We start from the raw sequence: 23,404 nt of genomic DNA, 5'->3' as shown, positions 1-23,404 counted from the left end.
GGAGAGAGTGGCCTGGTCTCATGCAGTGGCAAGGCTTGCATTGCTTTCTGATGGTGAGTGTAGGAACTGTAGAAGCATTTTCTGCTCTGCTCCTGTAATGGGTCACTTGAGTTTTTATGTGTGACTTTTATAAACATAGCTGTTTCCTAGTGCACCTTGTTCAGGCTCTGGGGAGATGGCTAAGGGGTTAAAAAACCCTACCGCTCTTGTGAAAGATCTGAGTTCCATCCTAGTATCTGTGTTGGATGACCCACAGCAGCCTGTAACTCCAGCTCCAGGGAATTTAATGCCCTCTTCTGACTCCACAAGTACCTGTACTCCAGTGCAAACACCTCCCAAAGTACACATGGCTTAAAAAGAACTCATTGAGGAGCCTCAGTGCGGGTGCGGGTGCCTTCCATGCAAGTGTGCACCTTGTGTTTTAAGATTGATTAAAGGCAGCCGGTGGAGTATTCCTGAATTCCACAGGCACAGTGTGGTTAGTGATGATAGGTGATGCCAGAACTTGTTTTTTAGACTTTTACTTTTTAACTTTTATTATACGAAAGTTTTTAAGCATATACATAAGTAAGGAGACATTAATATAATGGCCCCTCCCATCTACCCAGTACACTTAGTCAAGTCTCTCCTTTCTTCCTTCTAACAGAGTCCATCATGGTTGGTCTTGAACTCACTGTGTAGATCAAGCTGATCTCAAATTCACATAGCTTTACCTGCTTCTGCCTCCAGAGTGCCTGATTAAAGGTGTGCACCACTACACCCAGGCTTTTGCCAGTTTTCAGCTCACTAATTTACTATGTGACTGGCTATTATTCTGGTCCAACTGTGCATAAACTCATAGCATCCTTGAAATGATTGGATTCTGGATGGTTATCCTTTGCCTCTGTTCTGGGTGTCATCCATGGAGTAAAGAAAGACTGTGAGTGCAATGGGCTAAAGACGTCTCAAATTGTGTGTGTGTGTGTGTGTGTGTGTGTGTGTGTGTGTGTGTTTAGAATAGTAAGACATTAACTGAAAAATGCCACCTATGTTTTACCTCCAAGTTTACATTTAATGTATAAGAAAAGTACAAGCTGAACATGTTGTTACAGCTTGAAATTTTAGCACATGGGAAGCTGAGGCAGGAGGACCACAAATTCAAGCCAAGCCAAAAATACATAGTTGCAGGCCAGCCTGGCCTAAGAGTGACCCTGTCTAAAATGAGCCCTGTCTTTTTTCCTTCAGAAGAAAGGTGCAAAAATCCTCTGAAGACTGTTCTTACTGTATAGTCATTAGCAATCCAGGGCAACTTTGCCATTACCCAATGCAGTCCAGGGCATGTATGTATGTATGTTGAGTGTGTGTGTGTGTGTGTGTGTGTGTGTGTGTGTGTGTGTGTGTGTGTATGAGTGAGTGTTGTATTTGTGTTCAGTGTGTGAGTGCTGTGTGTATTGAATGTATGTGTGTTGTATGTTTAGTATGTGTGTGTGAGTATTGTGTGTGTGTTCAGTGTGTGAGTGTTGTGTGTATTGAGTGTGTTGTAGGTATGTGCTGTGTGTGTTTACTCTGTGTGTATTGAGTGTGTTGTAGGTATGTGCTGTGTGTGTTTACTCTGTGTGTATTGAGTGTGTTGTAGGTATGTGCTATGTGTGTTTACTCTGTGTGTGTTGAGTATATGTGCATATTGTACGCACACATGTGCAGGCGTGTGTGAAACTGGAGCTCAGGCCAATGTCCTTAACTCACTGCTTTGATTCTCAGTATACAATGGGCTGCTGATGACATTATCAAGAAGAAAATATTAGTTTTTTGTTTTTATCTGTATTTTTGTTCTTTCTAGGTTAAAAAAGTAACTAAGCTTTATAATGGTTGACACAGATGATCATATATTGACCTTTGATCATAAACACCAGAGCTTAGCTATTTGACCTTGAAATACATATTTATATCTAGTATTATTACTATCACTAAGCTTCACTCTGAGAATATATATGGTCCCTTAGGTTGCCAGCTAAAGACAGTGTGAGGAGGGGCTGGGAGATAGCTCAGTCCATAAAGCATTTACCACACAAGCCTAATGACCTCAGGTCCAAAGAACAGGAAAAGATGCAAGGAGGGACTCGACTCCAGAGTGTCCCCTGAAGAAAACACAGACACACACATGTGACACACACACACACACACACACACACACACACACACACACAGAAACAAAGCAAGTTTAAAAAGGTAGCATGACAATATACTAAAAATTGGCAAAAATGCAAATTTTGTCCTCTTCTGCTCTGCTTCTCTTGTTTATTGTATGTAATTTGTAAGTGAAGGTAAACATTGCTGGTACATATTCGGAAATTGCTTGACTAATAGGATGGGCTAGAGGCTACTCTCTTATTTGTTTGCTGATCTATTATTTACAAGTCACTGTTGAAATTATATGATGTGATGTTTATTATGTATGAGTATAAATAGGACCTTGGTTATCTCAATGGTTCATCTGAGATCATTTAATTTGTCTAATCTGAGTACTTCTTATCTCCTGCTCTATTATATTCTGCCAGTGCACTATAATTTAAAATGCATTGCAATTAAAAACTCACCTGAGCTTGGGAGATGTTTCTGTGCTGGATAGAAAGGCTCAGAGAAAAGCTGGGTCCCACGGTTTGTGGCTCAGCCATGACGCCAGTGATTCCAGTGGTGGGCTGTGAAGGTGACCTTGAAGCAGTCGGTTGGAGGATGTGGACAGTATTGATGTTGGCGTATCCCTCTACTAATGGACTCCCCCTCCTCTTTCTCTGTGGTGTCTTTGAGTAGCCTGTATTTTAAATATTAGATGTCTGCTTGAGGCTATTATTCATCATAAGAATTTTTTGTGTCTTCAGGTTAGCTTTATCTTTGCTGGGTAAAATTAGAATTGTACCAAAGTTGTAAAGTGTGTATTGGACTCTTTCTTCCCTAGTCTCCAACCCTAGAGTCTTTGATGCTGTTTTAGCAGGTGACTAGTTCTCAAGCATCAATGTATCAAAAGGGGGCTAACCTCAGTTAATGCAGAGGCCTGCTTGTGATTCACTTGCAGGGCTAACCTCAGTTAATGCAGAGGCCTGCTTGTGATTCACTTGCAGGGCAGAGGAAGTTCAGTCACCTGTACGTGCACTGGGGAGGTGAGTGTCAGCAGTGGTGGCCTCAGGTCCTGGCTTCAGCCTCCTTTCTCTAAGGCTTCTTTTTTGATGGATGAAGGCAGGGATCTGAGTGACAGGTGAATCTGGGTGCCAGTGCAGCCACAGGATAAAAACACGGCAGTGTTATTGGTGTCAGCCCTGGCACCAAACAGAGGGACTCTCATTGCTTCCTGGGGCCAGAGGAGCAACGCTGTCCTCTGGTCAGCTCAGCATCAAGGGACCACAGGAGCTCTGGCCTTGAACTCCTCCTTGGCACCACAGTAGCTCCTCCAGACTTTATTATTTTGCAAAAGGTTAATTGTAGCTTTTAATCTTTCCCAGGATTAAATGGGCCCCTTTATAGATTGTGGTTTGCGCTGCCAGCCAAACGTGGCTTCCAGTCCAGCAGAGAATTGAAGAGAAACCCCTGACCTTTTCTAAATGCCATCACAGGACCAGACTGCAGGCCAGACAGCTGCAGCCTGCTGACTGGGTCATTGTTCCAGCGCATGCACTGCCTCTATTAGAAGGGTTCCAGGTTCAGAAAGAAACGAGGCTTATCTGACCTCTCAGTGTGAGTGGAGATGGCAGCTGAGTGAGGTAGAGTGGGGTTTTGGGGTTCCTGTGTGGCTCACAAGATTGTGTATCTGACTTCTCCAGTCTACAAATCGAGTGCAGCCTAATCCTGGGAGTTAGTCAAGTCCTGGGAGCATTTTGGCCAGCTGATGGTAGGAAAAGGTGATTAGGTTTGTGTTAGGAAATTGTGTTTTGCAAAGGAGATCTGGTTTGGAGTGTTGGGGTATCTCAGGGGCAGGTTCCAGGGGGTCAGTCCAGAGTTGAGTTTGGTAGCATCTTGATCTGAGCAAGGCCAGTGCGCGCCCAGGTTGCCTGTCTGCTGTGGATCCGGCGGTAGTTCCTCTCTCTGGCTCCTTATTTTCTTATTTTTTCCATGCAGCTTTATGCAGGTTCACTCTGTGACAACCCCCTGTCGTCGTCCCCCCCCCCCGCCCCATCCCCGAGCCCTTGAGGACAGTGACCCAGCAATTGCGCAGCTTGTTCCTTTGGTGTCTCCAGGAATGCAGTGGACACAGTACTTAAGGGCTGGCGTGGGAGGGAACACTCCAGCCCTTCTGTTTGTGAGTTCTGGGAATTCCATTTAATCGTCATAGCTACTTTCTGAATCGGGCTTCGTTCATAGGGTCTGTCAAGAGGCCTTAGCTAATACTGGGGCGTGCCTTGCTCTCCCTGCTCTGGAGTTTGCAGCTCAGTTACTTAAAGCAATCAGTTAACAGGGCCAGTGAGGACAGAAGAACAGCAGAGAAGGGCAGCTTCCTGGGAGAGATGTCATCTCTGCTGTGACCTGAAGGGTGACAAGGCACTGCCCAGACTGTAGGGCCATGTCATGGGGCCATGATGGGAGGCCACACCTCCGTCAGACAGACCTGGGGCCAAGTCCCAGCTGTCCCAGTCTTGATCAAGAAGCAGATCATTCACCATTGTGAGCTTTCTTGTGTTTGTGGTTGTAGGGAATTGGCAAAGGAAAGCACATGCATAAAAGACAATACATATGGAGTTCCTGGGTTACCTAGATACCAGGTGCTACTGTGAATCTTTATTAGTGTTTTCAAAACAGTGTTTAAGGTTTGTTCTTTTTTATTGTGTGAATTCTGCTCCCAAAAGCATGGAGGAATGTTGTGTTTGCGGGTAGAATGAGTTGGGGTAAGGAAGGTGAAGAAGTAGGCTGAGCCCTCCTGCAGGGTGGAAAGGGGGGGTCGAGGATGAGCAACAGGGGTTGGAGCCTGAGCTATTTCTCAGGCAATGTGGAAGTCTTGCTAACAGTGTGGGGGTGGTCAGGGCGTTTTATCAGCAGGCTTTCACCAAATCAAATATGAGCCTGATAGGGTCTCCTAAAGCTAACAAGTGGTTATTCACAGTACATGGCAGTCCGAACCATGATCATGGGTGGTGTGTGTTTGTGTTTGACACCATGGACTTTAGCCTCATCTAGATGTGGTAAGCAGAATTAAAGGAACATGACATTTCAAGAAGGAGGAAATCTGAAGATGAAAGAGAAGGAAAAAAGAAACCACAGCAGTTGGGCATCTGAGGGGAGCAGCAGGGGGAAGTAGGTGGGGGGCATCGGAGGTTGAGGCATGGCCTGGGCTCTCCTTACCTCACCACTGGATTCTAGGCAGGCAAGGTTTCCATAGTTAAGGCCCCAACTCCCTTCACCCTCCTCTGAATCTGAATCAGGTTGTCCCTGTATTTGGCGAGCAAAGAGGGTGACCTGTATCTGTCAGAGCTGTCAGCAGAGGCTAACTGCTTCCTCAAGGCTGACAGCGTCCTGCAGAGTGGCGCCAGAGCTGGGAGGGGCCTACTCCTCAGGTTCCTGAGCCTGCTCTGTGACAGACCAGCTCTGGAAGCATGGTGGGGAAGGTTGCTTTTGTTCACCACTTACAAGAATTGACCTAGGAACAGACCTGATGTACACAGCTCGTGAGGGCACAGGCAGCATGACTGACCTGTGGACACAGACAGTGCTGGGCCCAGCTCACACACCATGGTCTGTCATCATAGTGTTTCAGCCTGAAAAACAAATAAGCTAAAAACCTGATAGAGGTTCTCCATAGATAAGTTTGTGTTTGGAGAGAGGAATGCATTTGGAGAAAACTCTATTCAATGTCAGTCACACAGAACTGTTGTCAATAATCTGAGCACAGCTGTGTATGGTTCTAGTCTCGGAACTTGACCGTGCATGTCTGTAAATGCTGGGTTATTTCTAGCACTAGAGAAGTTGAGATTGGATGATCTTGAGTTTGAGGCCAGCCTGGTATATAGAATAAGAACCCTGTTTCAAGAAATTAAAGAAAGAAGAAACCTGTCACTGAAATAGATCCTGGCACATAAAACTTAGCAAGTGTTTAAAAATTGAAGTTACACCAGGTGATGGTGTCACACGCCTTTAATCCCAGCACTCGGGAGGCAGAGGCAGGCGGATCTCTGTGAGTTCCAGACCAGCCTGGTCTACAAGAGCTAGTTTCAGGACAGCCTCCAAAGCCACAGAGAAACCCTGTCTTGAGCCCCCCCCCCAAACAAACAAACAAAACCCCCTGAAGTCACACTGTTACTGGTTATGATGACTGACATATGTCTTTGATTCCAGCACTTGGGAGGCAGAGGCAGGCAGATCTGTGAGGTTAGAGGGCAGCCTGGTCTACAGAGCGAGTTCCAGGACAGCCAGAGCTACACAAATAAACTTTGTCTCAAACTCCCCACCCCCAGAAAGAAAAAAAAGAAAAGAAAGAAATAACTCCCCCCCCCCTGAGTTTCAAGCTGTGCTAGTGTGTGTCCCAGCATTCGGCTTCACCCATAACCCACTGTCATGGCTGTGCAAGACATTGCTGCTGGAGCTTTAAAAGAGGTCTTGAAGACTACATTCATACATGATGCCTGAGCACATGGAATTCATGAAGCTGCCATGGCCTTAAACAGCACCAAGCCCATCTTTGTGTTTGCACCTAAAGTGATAAGCCCGTATAAGTTAAGTTGATAGAAACCTTTGCACTTAGCACCAAGTCAGCCTAGTTAGGGTTGGTGACAACAAGAAACTAGGGGAATGGAGAAGGGAAACCCTATTAAGTGGTTGATTGCAGTTGTGTAGTGGCTAAGAACTACGTTAAAGAATCTCAGGACTCGGGAGGCAGAGGCAGACAGATCTCTGTGAGTTCCAGACCAGCCTGGTCTACAAGAGCTAGATCCAGGACAGCCTCCAAAGCCACAGAGAAACCCTGTACCAAAAAACCAAAAAACCAAAAAACCAAAAAAAAAAAAGAAAAGAAAAGAAAGGAAAAAGGATGTCATCAAAAAGTACTTCAAGTGAACATACTTTGGTTCATTAACAAAGGAGCAATTATAGAGAGAATATTCTCTGACCATAATGTTAATCATACTGGAAGTCAGTAGCAGAAAAGTATCTTAAAAATTCCCCAGTGTTTGAAAATTAAGCAGCACCCTTCTAAATAGCATATGGGAGGGAAGTTAGGAAACATTTTCAATTGAATGAGATAAAAATGTGTCATAAAGCTGGGCGTTGGTGGCGCACGCCTTTAATCCCAGCACTTGGGAGGCAGAGGCAGGCGGATCTCTGTGAGTTCGAGGCCAGCCTGGTCTACAAGAGCTAGTTCCAGGACAGCCTCCAAAGCCATAGAGAAACCCTGTCTTGAAAAACCAAAAAAAAAAAATGTGTCATAAACAGATTTCTTTGAATGTAGGATTTAGAAGGATACATAAAAGTTTATGTTCAAACAGAAACATTTGAGAGAAGTGCTAATTACCGCCAGGACTGAAAGAGGGACGTCACCACAGACTTTCTAGACATCGAAATATCAGAGAGAGGCACAAACTCCTGCCGTGGGAACATGGGAACCTGACTTTGATTCTCCAGCCTATGTGTAAGAAGAGCAAGGTGTGCTTGCCGGCCTGACTCCAGGGTGGATGAGAGAGACTCTGTCTCAAGAGAGTAAGACAGGGAGTGAATATCTTGTGATATTTGTCCAACTGTATGGCCTAACCTGGCCTCCACTTTGGACACGGCAAACCCACCCACACATACACAAACCCAAAGATTACAGTGGAATATCACATTATGACCAGAAGTTGGGAACTAAGCAGAAATAAATTCTTTGAAACACACCTTGGTTTAATAGTTCATAAGAAACGTTCTTGTAACCCCTGTATTTAGGAGGCAAAGGCAGGAGAATCACAAGTGTAAGATGAGTATTTATTTAAAACAAACAAACAGGGCTGGAGAGATGGCTCAGAGGTTTAGAGCACTGGCTGCTCTTCCAGAGGTCCTGAGTTCAATTCCCAGCAACCACATGGTGGCTCACAACCACCTTGAATGAGATCTGGTGCCCTCTTCTGGCCTGCGGGCATACATGCAGGCGGAACACTGTATACAATAAATAAATCTTTAAAAAAATAAACAAAACTTAAACATAACTTGACTAGTCCACGACAAGTTACAGAAATTGACTTCGTGGTTTAAATTTTCCTACAAAGAAAACTCATAAGTTCATTTGCTAAGTCTCTCAAATAGAAGAAATAATGTGAATTCTACACATTTGTCCAGAAAAAAGAAATGAACGATTTCACATGAGTTTAGTTTCCCTGGAGGTCAGAAGAGGGAACTGGATTCCTGCAGCTAGAGTTACAGGCAGTTAGTTGTAAGCCACCTGATGATATTAGTGCTGGGACCTGAGCTCAGGTCCTCTCCAAGAGGAACAAATGCTGGTTATCAAAGAGCCATCTCTGCAGCCCCAGAGCATTGTTTCCATTGTGTATGTGTGGGTGGGGCTGTGTGTGGATAGGTGCGCTTGCATACAGATGCCTTTGGATCCCCTCGGATGGAAGTTGCAGGTGATTATGAGCCACACCATACACGGGTGCTGGTACCTGAACTCAGGTCCTCAGATGAGCAACCTGCTCTCTAACTACTGAGCCATCTTTCCAGCCCAGCCTAACTCATGATGCTTGCTAATGTTAAAGGTATTGCATGAAAAACTAGATTATTTACCCTCATCAACTTAGAAAGATATTAACAAATCGAATTGAACAGTGTAGATAAAGGATAAAGGGGTTCAGGGAAGCCTTTAGTGGTAGAGTACTTGTTTGGCATGCTCAAAGGTCAGAATCCTATCCCCAGTGAGACACACACACAGACACGGACACACATGGACACGGACACTCACGGAAACACATACATGGGATGGAAAAAAGTGGCAGAGGGGGTACAGATCCTTGGTTTGTATTGTCCCCTGGTTTCTCTTATGTAAAAATTTCCTATGACCAAGTTCAGGCTCCCACTGAACATGGAGTTGGAAATGTATAGACACTGGCTCCCAGGAACTGGGATGGTTGAGTTTCAACAAATAATGACCAGTGTTGTCATTAATCCCAACAATGCAAGATGGAGTCAACATTTAGTCAGCATTCATTACAACAATAAGTATGATTCAGCACAATAACAAACTAAAGAAAATGACATTTGGCATAGCATGACTCCTTTAAAAACTTTGTATTCACTGCTGGGGCTGAACAAATGGCTTAGTGTTTAAGAGAACTTGTTCTTGTGAAGGACCTGGTTTGGTTCCCAGTACCCCACATGGGGGTTCACGACCATTTTTGTGCCCCCAGACGTGCAAGTGATGCACATGTTTGCACACAGGCAAAACATACACGCACACACACGTATATACAATCTAAAAAAGGTCTTGGTAATCAGCCCCAGCGTTTGGCTTGATGTGTGTTGGTGCACACTGTGGTGATGGATGAACAAATGGGGGTCTCTGGGGAGTTCTCATTTTCTGAGGCTCTCAGGTCAATACTGGAGAGGGACTCAAATGTTTACCAGGGAAACGGCATTCTCAGTTCTAGGTGTTTAAGTACTTGTCTGCCCATTACAAAGTGAGCCAGGAGACTCATTTAACGTTCCTTATGGGGCTTTTAGGAGGTCTCAGTGATCCACAAAATTTGAAAGAATGCCCTATGGCAGGTGAGGTGCTAAGTGATAATACTGGTTGTAGTTATCAATATTGGTACAGTCTATTTGCTGTTCTGATGTTTGTTAGCATATATTATCATACAAAATGATGGGTTTCCTTGTGTTTCGTGTGTATATATGGTGTATTTTGCTTATTTTTATGCCTTTTTGTGTTCTGTTTGTGTACTTCAATGTGTGTAAATGTTATTTCTGAGATCCATGTATAAAACTGGGCCTGGTGGCACAGGTCCATACCCCTACTACTCAGGTCAAGGCCAGGGGATCAAAAATTCAAGCTTTGCCCGAGCAACCTAGTAAGACCCTGTCTCAAAAAAGGGAGTGGGGGCCTGGAGAGGTGGCTTAGCGGTGAAAAGCAGTTCTGTTCCTCTAGCTTGAGGATCTGCTGTCCTTTTCTGGCCACTGTGAGTACCCATATACATGTGCGTACTTATATAGACATACACATATACATATACATAAATAAAAGTAAAACAAAACTAGGGGCTGGAGGGATGGTTCAGCATTAAGAGCCTTTCTGTTCTTGCAGAGGACCCAGGTTTGGTTCTCAGCACCTACATGGTGGTGCACAACAATCTGTCACTTCAATTCCAGGGGCTCTGACTCCCTTTTTCTCCTCCTCAGGCACCAAACATACACATAGATAGATACAAACAGGAAAATCTCTCACACCCATAAAATAAGTCTTTAAAACTTTGAAAAACACAAAAACGAGCCACCATATGAGTATATTTGTACTCATTTGAGGCTAGGTCAGGCTCTGGAGCACCACTGTACCCACTTAAATTACTGTAGTAACTATGGCATGTTGGTTGTACCTGCTTGTTCATGTGCTGTCTTACTGTAGTAACTATGGCATGTTGGTTGTACCTGTTTGTTTATTTGCTGTCTGATTCTCACTCATCTGCTTTTTACTCACTGTATGTTTTTCGTGAGGTACATGTCACAGTGCCATTGAAATAGGCTAGTAAGTTTTCTGAATCTTAGAGGAATGGTAGCAGGAGTTCATGGGGTCTGCAAAATGCCAGAAATTGTTTGCACATAGGCTGGGAACAGCACAAGTTTTACTATTTTCAAAAGCTAGACTAGGTGCTGGTAAAATGGCTCAGTGGGTAAAGGTACTTGCTGCCAAGCTTGACAAGAGTTCATTCAAGTCCCACGTGGTGGAAGGAAAGACCTGCCTGCAAGTTGTCTTCTGACCTCCGTGGGTGCACTGTGGCACACATGTAATAAACAAACAAATAAATGTAATCTAAAGACAGCGCCAGACTAGGAGCCAAGCATGGTGACCCACACCAGTAATCACAGCCCTCAGACTGTGGAGGTAGGAGGATCACAAGTTTGAAGCTAGCCTGAGCTACATTGTCACAAACAGAAAACAGCCAGGCCAGATCAGTGCTCATTCCCAAGAGAGATTAGGCCGAGAGCCTTGTCCATGACGTTCATACGTAAGATTTGAATTTCTCCTTTTTCTTGGTGGTTTTCAGAAAAGAATCGTATGTTTGGGATAGTAGATATTACTGTTCTACCTCCCCAAATTTTTGAATATCAAAACCATACCAAATTACTCTTCAGCACCCAGCACTGAGAAGTTATCACTGCACATTGTGAGTTTCAGTCCTGATATCCAGGACACTCGCTGTTTGTACACTGTTCACTCTTACTCATAAAGGTATTTTTCTATCAGGGTTGGATGAATGAGATTTACAACTATGATCCAGAAACTTATCATGCGACTTTGACACACTCAGTCTTTGTCCGGCTTGAGGGTGGAACCTTAAGACTTTCAAAGCCCAACAAAAACATATCCAGGAGGGCAAGCTACAATGAAACAAAGCCAGAGGTCACCTACGTCAGCCAGAAAATCTACGACCTCTCAGACAGCAAGGTGAGTCTGGGTAATTTTGGAAGCAGAGCTTGAATGAATTAAGTGTTTGGAATCTTGACTGCTGTACTGCACCCCGCCCCATGTTGTTGTTTAAGGAGCAGTATACTATAGGATAGCCTCTCAGTAACTGAATCACTGGGCTTCCTTTGAACTGCAGTCACTCTGAGTGACAGCCTGGATTTCTGTGAGCCTCCAACGTGGAGCTTGTGATGTAGCTCTGTGGACCACATCTCCAGGAGCAAGGGTTTTCTGCAGTCAGAATTTTGACTTTAATGGGCCAGGGATGCATCCCATATGGTAGGATGCCTGTACATACACAAAGCCAGGGGTTCCATCCCCAGCACCACAAAGATCCCCATGATGTAGCCTGGGCTACATAGTTTGAGGCCAGGTTGACCTGGACTATGTCATGGAATCCTGTCTCAACCTGCCACCACCACACACACCCTAAAAAGCTACTGAATTTTTACTCTAAAATCGATATGTTGTGGTGCCACGTATTGATAAAGTCTCTAAAATGTAAAAACTGTGCACATGCCAGTGCATTTTGATAAGGTGTTATTTTTGTTTTTTGCTTGTTTGTTGGTTTTGTTTTTTGAGACAGGGTTTCTCTGTGTAACTTTTGAGCCTGTCCTGGAACTCACTCTGTAGACCAGGCTGGCCTCGAACTCACAGAGATCCACCTGCCTCTGCCTCCCGAGTAATGGAATTAAATGTGTGCACCACCATCTCCTGGCTTTGATAAGGTATTATTTATATTTTGTGGAAAATATACATTTATTACACATACATAGGTCTTTAAGTTCCTCCACAGTAATGGAAGCATATAAAGTAGTTACTATATAGATCTGTCTTTGAATTGATTCCCAGCATTGACCTGCACTTCCTGTCTAGACTGAGTGGTACCCCCGCCCACAGTCTAAGTCACCTAGGGCCATTAACCCGGTTGGTATGCAAGTCTTTTGATAATAATCAGAGTAATGTTACTACTCTGCTACTGCTGCCTAAGAATGAAAGACATATAGCTCTTGTGTAGTTCTTAAATATGTACACTTTGGAATCTTGAGAAATAACAAGCCATTTCTAAAAATTTATTGTGTGTTCTATAGTCAGGTTACAGACAGGTGGTGAGAGCTTTTAACTCCCATCGTTTGAGTCAAAGGCTCAGACATGCTAACCTTTCTGATACCTGTAACATTGATTCACAGGGTGGACAGTCTTTAGTATGTAAATCATCATTTGCCTTTCTCCATAGATTTATCTTGTTCCTAAAAGTCTGGCTCGCAAACGAATCTGGAATAAAAAGTACCCCATTTGCATTGAGCTTGGTCAGCAAGATGACTTTATGTCCAAGGCTCAGCCGGATAGGGACACTTGTGAGGAGAAGCCACCTGCTGAGAAAGAGCTGGCAAGCGAAGACAGTAAGAAGCCACCCCAGCCTCAAGAGGGCACGAAATCCAGCCAGAGAGACCTGACACTGTATCTGTTTGGGAGAACCGGCCGGGAGAAGGAGGAGTGGTTTAGGAGATTCATTCTGGCATCTAAGCTAAAGTCGGACCTCAAGAAGCCGCCTGGGGTTTCTGGAAGCAAATCAGGTAATAGTGTTTGTGCTAAGTGTATATGTGTTTAAAGGGCCTATGGGAAGAGTAAGAGGGAGTTCCAGGCAGGTAGGCAGCCCACCTTCAGCTCATTACCCCCTGCCACCTAAAGCGTGGTGTCATGACGTATATCTTTTACAGTAACCACTTTGTACTGAGACATTTTCCCATGTGCGGGTGTGTGTGGTTGGCCTGTGGTGGCACCCTGGGGCTCTCTTTTCTTGGTACTCTCAGAAAAGCAGCTACAGGAGACCCTTGTCAGAAGAAAGGGGTAAGAGCAGAGCATGGTGGTATATACCTTTAATCTCAGGACTAGGGAGTCAGACAGGTGGATCTCTGTGAGTAAGAAGCTAGCCTAGGGGGGCTGGAGAGATGGCTCAGCGGTTAAGAGCACTGACTGTTCTTCCAAAGGTCCTGAGTTCAATTCCTGGCAACCACATGGTGGCTCACAACCACCTTGAATGAGCTCTGATACCCTCTGCTGGCCTGCAGGCAGAAGGCTGTATACATAATAAATAAATAAAATATTAAAAAAAAAGAAGAAGAAGAAGCTAGCCTAGTCTACGTAGTGAATACCAGGCCAGCCAGAGCTACACAGTGAGAGCCCTTCCTCTGCCACCCAACTGTTGGGATTAAAGGCATGTGCCACCAAGCCTAGATGCATTTGGTTATTTTTAATGACTTGCATTTGTGACACAACAGAATCAATGGTAAGAGCCAAGAATGCGGTAGGCCTCGATACCCATCTCACACTGAAATCAAGCAAGCCTTCATTCTCTCATAATACCTTGATTAGTCCCAGTTTCTTTAAAACACTGTGAGTTGAGATGGAACTTAAGGCAACGGGTGAAGACTGCTGTATTTCAAAGCCACTGCTCTCTGACAGTTTACATCCTAAAGACGGTCTTACCCTGTGCATCAATGTTACACATGTCAGAGCCTTTGACTAAAATGACGGAAGTTAATGTATGAGCAGCCACTGCCCAGCTGGCTTGATATCGTCTGTGAAGGTGACACTGGTACTGAATCTCCGTGAATTCCACACGACAGAAGTCCTGCTGGGTGACTCAGACTGTACTCTCTCTCGGGATGCTATCACTTAGAGACGTAGGTTTTGCTGGCAACTCACAGTACCGGTTCTAGCTCAGGAGACCCAAGCAAGGGTGGAGATTCCTAGTTCCTAGTACTCAGATCCAGTTTGGTCAGAAGTGGCTGCAGGAGGAACAGAACCCGGAGAGAGCAGGGAAGCCATGAGCTCCCTGGAAGCATTCCAGCATGGTGTTACCAAGAGCTAGCCATGGAATCTAGAGTGGTGGCAGCTCCTGTGCTTTGTCCCACCCCAAGTGAAGAAGCTGCCCCATGGCAGGGGACAGCCGTGCCAGTCGGGTTCTCTTCTCCTGCCCTTGAATGGTGGGGAGGTGTTCTTGCCTCTGTCTTTTCAAATTATTGTTTTTATTTATTAACTAAACTCTAGAGTTTAGGAGAAAATGAAGTAGTACAATTCAAATAAAGTCCTTCTCTTCTTCCAAATTCCAACCTAGGATACCACATTGCATTTAGTTTTCATCTATTTAAAAAAAAATAGACTTTGGGTGCCCATCCCACAGTGAGGGATGCTCTCTCAACCTGGACTCTTGGGGGAAGGCCTAGGCCCTGCCCTGGATGAAATGACAGACTCTGGAGATCCCCCATGGAGGTCCTCACCCTCCCTGGGGAACGGAGTGGGGATTGGGTGGGGGACTGGGGGGATGGGTGGGGGGGCAGGGGAGGAGGAGAGAGAGAGGGAGCTGGGATTGACAGGTGAAGAAATCTTGTTTCTAATTTAAATTTTTAAAAAAAGCTTTTGTTGGAAAAAAATGGTGTGGTGGGAGTATAGCATTGTCCTGATGTTTCAAATAACGGTAACTTTGAGGTGGTCTGAGAATGCTAAAGGGTTATGAAAAGTTTGAACTCTAGGTAAAATCTCAGGAAGTAGTCCTGGAAAGACTGGAAAGAACCTGGCTTTTAAAAAAGGGGGTGGGGGTGGGGATTTAGTTCAGTGGTGGAGGCCCTGGGTTCGGTCCTCAGCTGGGGGGGGGCACCTAAAGTTAAAGTAGCTTTCCCAAGTGTTTGTGTTTGTGCCACCAGAGAGCTGCCTGCCGTTCAGATGGCTGGAAATGGGCAAACAGCACCTGATCTGACTTGATCTTCGCCTCTCTGTTCTTACCTTACTCACGCAGTAAACCTCATCCATCAGGCAGTGCCGCCACTTCATGCTTAAAACCTCTATTGCAGCAGGATGAACTGAACCCGGGGTCATGCTCAGGCACACGTCCTTCTTTGTTGCCGTCTTCCCAGGACTTCCCTGATCTTGCTTCTTCATGTGCTGTTCTCTGTCTGGAGCCTTCTTCTGCCAGGGCAAGGAAGAGGCAGCTCTTTCCTCAAAAAATAGTGCGAGTGTCTCTGGTGTCAGGACGGGTCAGCAGCTCTTGGCAATACTTGTTACAGGCAGTTGTAACTTACCACCCCCCACCCCCATTCCGCTTCAAGGGCAAGGCCTCCGCCTTGTTCTCCTGGCTAGCATGGAATGGGTCCAGGGATGGTGTGCCGTGAGTGATCTGTCATGAAGGATGGCATCTTTGAAATGCGCTGAGCTGTGGGTGAATAATTCATGGCTTCCTGCCTACCCTCCCTTTGCTCTGTTAGTCATGGGTCCACCCTGACTGAGGGCACGTTGGCACTGTGTTACGTTTTACTAAGAGATCACGGGGAGCAAAGAAAAAGGTAGCCATGGGTGTACAGCGCTGCCTCCGTTCCAAAGTTTCCTTGAAGAATAAAAACTATTCTAAAAATCATCTATGGTTGGAACAAAGTATTTTTCAGGGTAAAGATATTTTTAAGAAAAATCATTTGGTGGGCTGGGAGGTGGGTGGCCCACACCTGTAATCCCAGCACTTGGGAGGCAGAGGCATTCAGATCACTGTGAGTTCGAGGCCAGCCTGATCTTCAAAGAGAGTTCCAGGACAGCCTTCAAACTTACAGAGACATCCTGCCTCACCAAAAAAATATATAAATAAAATTATTTGGTGGCATTTCGCTGCTTTTCCATTTAACCCATGGGCATTTAATTTATTCCTGGCTGTCCCCCCCCCCCCAATCTGTATTAACAGTTGTCACTTCTTACCCCAGGGCTTCTGCCCACCCACAGCAGACACAGCAGCCCCTCGGGGCACCTGACCCATAGCCGAAGCAGCAGCAAAGGCAGTGTGGAGGAGATGATGTCCCAGCCGAAACAGAAGGAGCTGGCGGGCAGCGTGCGGCAGAAGGTTCTTCTGGACTACAGTGTGTACATGGGCAGGTGTGTGCCCCAGGACGACCGAAGCCCCCACAGGAGCCCTGTGCAGAGTGCAGAGAGCAGCCCCACAGCTGGCAAGAAGGTAGGCTGCCAGGCCGGGGCCTTTCTGCTCTCCTTAAACTCACCTTCATGCGTGAGGAATTCATGCCCGGCCTCCCTGACGAGTTAGACATGGAAAGGCTGTAATCTCTCAGAGCTCATGCTCAGACAGGCGGCACAGAGCGAGCATTGGCTGTCAGGACGGACTGAGGCTGAATTAGAGGCAGTGGAGGAGGACTCCACTACTCTTGTGTCATCCGGGTCTCTTTGAGGGGGTGATCAGTGAGGCACAGTGATACACGGTAGAGGGACATTCCAGAAGGTTCCACAGCAGGAGTGCAGTTGGCATACTCAAGGGATAGCATTGAGGCCAGTGTGGCTGGACAGTAAGCAAGGATGAGAGAGGTAGCAGATGTGGGAGCAGGGCCTCTTAAGGTCTGTTCTGAGGGAGAGAGGAGGTGCTGGGGAGTGACTTTGTGCTAAGCTTAAGTGACGCCGTGGAGAAAGGCTGTGGGAGTGAAGCAGTAGGTGGGAGGCCATGAAGGGTGGCCTGAGATTTGGGTACCAGTGGGTGGTTGAGAGGAGAACCAGCTGGTTGTACTGATGGACACGTGTGTGATGGGAGGGAAGGGAGGCAGAGTGGTGCCTAGCAACAGGCGCGCGGCAAGAAGGTCGTAGAGTCCCTGGTAATAGAGTCTGATGTTTTAACCACCACAGGCGGGCGGTCCTCTGCTTGGTCCCTGCCTTTGAAGATTCAGCATGAGAACGACTTCAGAGTGCAGCGAGCTGGACACTGACTTAACAGCCACTCAGGACACAATTGTTACCACATACTGCCATATACCAGACTTGTCTGGGCACATCAATAGAAATAGTCCCAAAAATTCCCCACAAACTAGATCTCTCCATTATGTTGTTGGGGAAGCTGGGTGCTCTGCAGGCGGGGCCTATGCCTCAAACAGTAGGGCACAGCAGAGGAGGAGGCCTCTAGTACAGGCTGACTTCAACACGACAGTCACAGCAGTCAAAGGGCATTAGGGTCACAGGTGAAATTTGTACATTCCATTACTTAGCAGCCAAAGACAGAAATCTGGCCACGACAAAAGGTCAAACACAACTGACCTCTTGTAGTGATCAGATTTCTGTCTTTAACGAGGAACATATGATGCTTCCTCCTGTACCTTTGGCTGTCCCTTGGTTTCCTTTTCTGTGTGGAGGTGACCGAAGACCTGACCTATGTGAACCTGAGCACAAAGACCGTGCACCTCTGCTGGCCTCCACACACTCAGTCACCAGCTCTGGTGGAACACTTCCCTCTAGGCTGGAATAGGTGACAGCATCTCTTCTAGAAGTGCCCTATTTGTCTGTGACAGCTCCCTCCTCCCAGAGTCCCTTTATCCCTGGAAGTCAATTGTTTGAAGAACAGAAGAAGGTGACTTCAAAGCCAGCCTGGTCTACATAGTGAGTTTCAGGAGGAGCCAGGGTTACATAGTGAGACCCTGCCACCAACATGGATGGATGGATGGATGGATGGATGGATGGATGGATGGATGGATGGATGGATGGATGGTTGGTTGGACGGACGGACGGACAAAGAAAGAAAAACTTTGTCAGGCTTGGTGGCAAGCAACTTTACCTGTTGGCCCAAGAATAGTCTTTGTAGTCACTGATGTGGGAATACTTAAATATCCACAGGCAAAAGAATGAAGTTGAACTTCTGCCTCGCACTCCTTGCAGAATTAATTACCTCACAGTGGTCACAGACCTTAAGGTAAAGGAGAAAACCATAAAGCACATAGCAGAAGTAAAGCTTTGTGTTAGATGAAACCTCTTGAACAGGGCATGGGGTACACGTCAGTAACTGCAGCAGGACATGGGGTACACGCCAGTAACTGCAGCAGGACATGGGGTACACGCCAGTAACTGGCACACAGGAGACAGAGAAGAAGAACATGGGTTCAGGCTGCTTAAAAGAAGATGATGAAGCAAAAAGAGAAAAATACAGACCCTACTTACAACACATAAGCAAACAACGAAAGAAAGTAAATCAGGCTGGAAGGAATCCATATTGGTCCAAGACCATGTTCTTGGCACTGAGGAGATTTTATTTATTCCAGAGGGACCGAGGGCAGGGAATAAGAGACAACGACAGGAGGTAGAGGCTGTGGGAGAAGGGGAAGACAAGTGAGAAGGGGGAAAGGGGCATTTGCCCAGGGGTGGGGGTGGGGGGACAAAGGACTATCTCTGGGTAGAAAGGGCACAGATGTGACCATAGGAAAATGCCAGTTTATAAGCGTTAGCATCAAGTGTTTGGTTTTAATTGGGCGTGTAGTGGCCAAATAAGGGAATAGATCTCGGTGGCTAGCTTTAGGAATGTAATCTGATGATTTTTAGTGAGGCAGAGGGAACGAGGGAGAAGGGCAAGGCCGTGTTGCCATTCTCGCTGGCTAGCGGCCTTTCATGGGTTCCACCCAAACTCAGACCTTTGGTGCCATGCACAGTACCATCAAGAGTACTGACAGCCAGCCAGCCAGATGGCTCCATGGGTGCAGAGCCGGCTACCAAGCCTGCTGACCTGAGCTCAATCCCAGGAACCCATAGACCTACTCCCACAACTAAATACAGATAAAATAATAAAAGCAGTTTTTCAACGGGTGGTGGTGGCTCACGCCTTTGATCCCAGCACTCGGGAGGCAGGGGCAGGCGGATCTCTGTGAGTTCAAGACCAGCCTGGTCTACAAGAGCTAGTTCCAGGACAGGCTCCAAAGCTACACAGAGAAACCCTGTCTCTAGAAACAAACAGACAAACAAAACAATTTTTCAAGTTAACAACAACAAAACCAGGAGCTAGAGAAATGGCTCAGTGGTTAAGAGCACACCTGGGCTTGACTCCCAGCACCCACATTAGGTGACTTACAACTGCCTGTCACTCTAGCTCCAAGATCTGACACCCTCTTCTGGCTCCCTAGGTTCCTGCACATGTGTGGCACACACTTACACAGACACACATAAATTAATAAAAATAATTCTTCTTAAAAGATAACCCACAGAGTAGGAGAAATCATTTGCAAATTGTTTTCTAATGTGGGTCAGGCCCGGTGCTGCAGCCCTGTAATCCTAGCACTTAGAAGAGGGGGGTGAATCAGAAGTCAGGGTCCATCCTCAGCTACAGAATGAGTTCAAGGCCAGCCTGGGCTACATGAGACTGTCTTTTAAAACCATGTTTTGGGGGTGGGCGGAGGGGAGCCAGACATGATTTCACTGTATTATGGACATGAGGATCAGGATTCACTGGACTAGGCTCAGTATAGGTTAATACAATTTTATTCCGGGAGAAGGCACTTACACAGGAAACAGATGACCGCCACAAGTTCCTGCTCTAAGGATCCACACAGCTGCTCTCTGCGACCAGCCAGCTTGGGTCAGGACCCCAGACTTAATCCTACTCTCAGTCAGGACCTCACCTGTGACCACGCCCAAGTGGTCAGCAATACAGGTGTGGGGGTTGGGTGGGGGTGAATATCTCACTACAATTCCCCTTTTAGTTTAAAGAAAAAGATTTAAGCTTGATACAAAACTATGTACAAAAATAGCAAATATCAAGTACTCTCTAGGAGAAGGAAATGTAAGAACATATTTAAGACCTATCGCCAGTGAAGCAGCTAGAGCAAAAAGCAAGAACTGTATATCTATCCCCGGCTGGCCTGGGACTTACTATGTAGACTAGGCTGGCCTCTAACTCACAGAGATGTGCCTGCCTCTGCCTCCAAGGACTGAGATTAAAGGCACAGGCTACTGCACTGGTCCATTATGCTTTTTAAATTATTGATACACTGGAAAAAGACTGAGACTGGATTGGTGGAACATGTCTATAATCCTAGTACTCAGGAGGCTGAAGTAGGATGATTGCCAGTTTGAAGTCCTCCTGGGCATGTGGGGGCAGGGGTGAGCGGGACAGGGGCGTGGCTGGGCGGCAGCAGGGCTTAAAACATATAGTGAAAGTGTTTCTGTTGTGTGTGGAAGGAGAGGTCATGCGTGTGTTCTCTACTGAATCACGCTGTTTTAGAACCAGGAGAAGCAAGCACACAGCGTGAAGAAAGTGTCCTACCATGTCTGCTCTTGGGCCAGACTGCCACATGTCACATGTGCCACCGTGAGACAGTAGCCCTGTGAGACCAAACTCAGGGGCAGAGACTCACTCTCTATTGTAGCAGAAAGGCACTCCTGGCCTCCCACAAAACGGAGTACATGTGTGCTATGTGGGCATAGAAGTTTGTTTTAAAATACAGTGCTTCCCAAGAACTATATAGACGGTCTCCACGGCCTTGCTTCAGCTTCGGAACATGGGCCTCCGCAAACATTGTCTTTGGAAGCCGTGCTTGGGAGATTACCCTTCCTGACCATGGAGAGGGAGGAGGCAGCATGATGAGTATTCTCCTCACAGCCACAGAGCAGTATTGGGAAGTGTGTGCACATTTATTCTTTCGGCTTTAAAATTTTTATGACAGTCATTGGGAATGCATTCTAGCAACCGTGGAGTCCAGATTTCATTCGTAAAACCCTTTGATGCATTGTCAGTACTCTACCGCACTTGCAGAGGCCTGCCTCAGCTACAGGAGCTGATACAAAGGGAAAACAACTTGTCAGTTCCTTCAGGCACTGGCCATATCATATGTCCCTGGCTTGGACGTCATTGTAAGACAGCCTTTGTTTGTTGCTGCTTTTTTTGGTGGACTTTGTTTCCTGTGAAGATGAGCATCATAAGGAAAGGCTGATAGAGGGTAGGTGCTCCCTCCTAGAAGGGACAAGATAGCCTCCTCCTGCATGTAGCCCACAAGACTGAAAATGACGTGGGTCTGACGCAGGCAGTGGTTTCACGCTGCCTGAGTTAGCCTGGGGGCCATGTTCCTCAGACATGTAATGTTTCTTCAGAAGTCTGGGCGATAATCTGATGCAGTCAACTTCAGACATGCTGCGCCTGTTACTCTTGGCCTGAACGTGGTAGCACAGGTGTGGGTGTGGGGGTGAGCACACATACATGTGCACACGCATGCATGCACACTTGTGGCATGATTAAGAAGTTGATGATGCCACCAGGTAGTGGTGGCACGCATCTTTAATTCCAGCACTTAGGAGGCAGAGGCAGGGGGATCTTTGTGAGTTTGAGGCCAGCCTGGTCTACAGAGTGAGTTTCAGGACAGCCAGGGCCACACATAGAAAAACCCTGTCTTAAAAAACTAGGTAAGTAAATAAATGTTGCTGATGCCAGCTTCTGTCTTTCCATCAGATCTTGGTGGTGAAAATGCCTTGGTTAATGTCTAAGGACATGTCAGCACCAGGGAAGTACACATAGATTCTCTAGAGCGAGGTAGAGCCACCTCCTCCAAAGTGGAAGGATTAACATCTATCTTTTTGCTTTTTCAAGACAGGCCTTCTCTGTGTAGCCTTGGCTGTCCTGGAACTCATAGCGATCCGACTGCCTCCTGAGGGCCGCGCCGACATCACCCGGCTAACGTGATGTAAACAAGGGTGTTAAAAAAAAACTTTTATTATTGTATATGTCTGTGTGTGTTTGTGGGGGGTTGTGCCATGTTTGTGGGGAGCCTGTGGAAGCAGGAGAGGGTGTCAGGTGGTGTTGAAAGTTGTTGTGAGCCACCATTGAGTGCTGAGGGCTGAAGTGCCTCCTGTGGAGAGCAGCAAGTACTCTTATCTGAGCTCCTCCAGCCCCTTGGTTTTCAGTGAGTCACTGACATCCGTAGGAAGGCCTTGAACACCTAGATTTGAAGGAGTTTAGAACATGTACTAGTACTGACATGTTACTGGAAAATGGAAGTGAGCTCCCCACTCCCTAGCTCTCACAGAGAACTGGCACAGCTGTGACGTGGCATGGGGCTGAGCAGTCTGTCCAGGCTTCAGAATTGTCACACGGCATAGGCCGGGAGGGTCCTCACAGCCAGTCAGACCTGCCGTGGTCAGATCATTGGCCAGGCGGGACAGTCACGGTGGCACAAATGCACTGTGGACATTGTGTGGCCGGAGCCCAGTTGTGTTTCTATAAGGGAAAGCGAGAGCAGTCCTCAGGCTTCTGCACTTCGAGATCTTTTGATCTTTCCCCTCAGGCACTTGCTTTTCTGTGTGAGGCTGTAGTCTAACTCAGATACCTCCGCAAATGGCTGTCTCATTGGCGAGACAGTCGCACCCTCCCTCCTCATGACTGTAAGCGGAGAACCAGAGTCAGACTGCCGTCATGAACTAGGGACCCCTCATCCCTCAGATGGAAGTGGGGTTCCTGTCTTTTTTGGGTATCGTGAGGCATGAATGTGGTGATCTAAGGAGTCTGCTGTTGGCCTGTGTGCAACCATGGTCAACAGCACTGATGCAGCCGCCCTCGTAAGTGCTGAGCCCACCAGCACACACACTCGCCATCAGACCTCAGGGCCTCTCAGCTGCTGCTGCTGCTGCTGCTGGCCCTCCTCCTCCAGCCTCACTCTGAGCCACCGTAGGCCTGATTCTGTAGTCTAGCGACTAGCCCAGGAAATTGGGGACAGATCTGCTTACACTGGTCACAGCAGATGTTTCAGACAGATTGTGTGTGGGTAGAGGGGTGGACATGAGGTGTTGCTGGGCTAGGGCTGGGGCGCACATCTGTCCTGAGAGCCATGCTCTCATCTAGCCATGTGGTCCTCACTCTCTTCCTTGTCACATGCTGAGGGGGCTTCAGGAACTCCTGACTCTGCCAAGTTCAGTATCTCAGAGGTACGGTGATGGAAATCTCAGTATTTTTAAGCACCTCAAGAATGTCTTGACCTTGCAGGGATCAGGCTGAACTTGAGCCCTGGACATTGAGAAACT

At 46.7% G+C, this 23,404-nt stretch overlaps 1 protein-coding gene across 3 annotated transcripts in view; it reads left to right on the top strand.

Moving 5' to 3' along the window:
- Tex2 (testis expressed 2) overlaps nt 1-23,404 on the top strand; it is a 100,672-nt gene that overhangs the window by 48,686 nt on the left and 28,582 nt on the right. For all 3 annotated transcript variants that reach the window (XM_005070008.4, XM_005070007.4, XM_021227143.2), the window contains exons 3-5: nt 11,381-11,581; nt 12,837-13,176; nt 16,348-16,595. In XM_005070008.4, coding sequence (XP_005070065.1) covers nt 11,381-11,581; nt 12,837-13,176; nt 16,348-16,595 — 789 coding nt within the window. The remainder of the gene's footprint in view (nt 1-11,380; nt 11,582-12,836; nt 13,177-16,347; nt 16,596-23,404) is intronic.

The sequence above is a fragment of the Mesocricetus auratus genome, unplaced genomic scaffold, assembly GCF_017639785.1.
Source record: "Mesocricetus auratus isolate SY011 unplaced genomic scaffold, BCM_Maur_2.0 Super-Scaffold_100007, whole genome shotgun sequence".
In the NCBI taxonomy this organism is placed as follows: domain Eukaryota; kingdom Metazoa; phylum Chordata; class Mammalia; order Rodentia; family Cricetidae; genus Mesocricetus; species Mesocricetus auratus.
The sequence above is the reverse complement of the archived record's forward strand: the minus strand, read 5'-3'. Positions and strand labels throughout refer to the sequence as shown.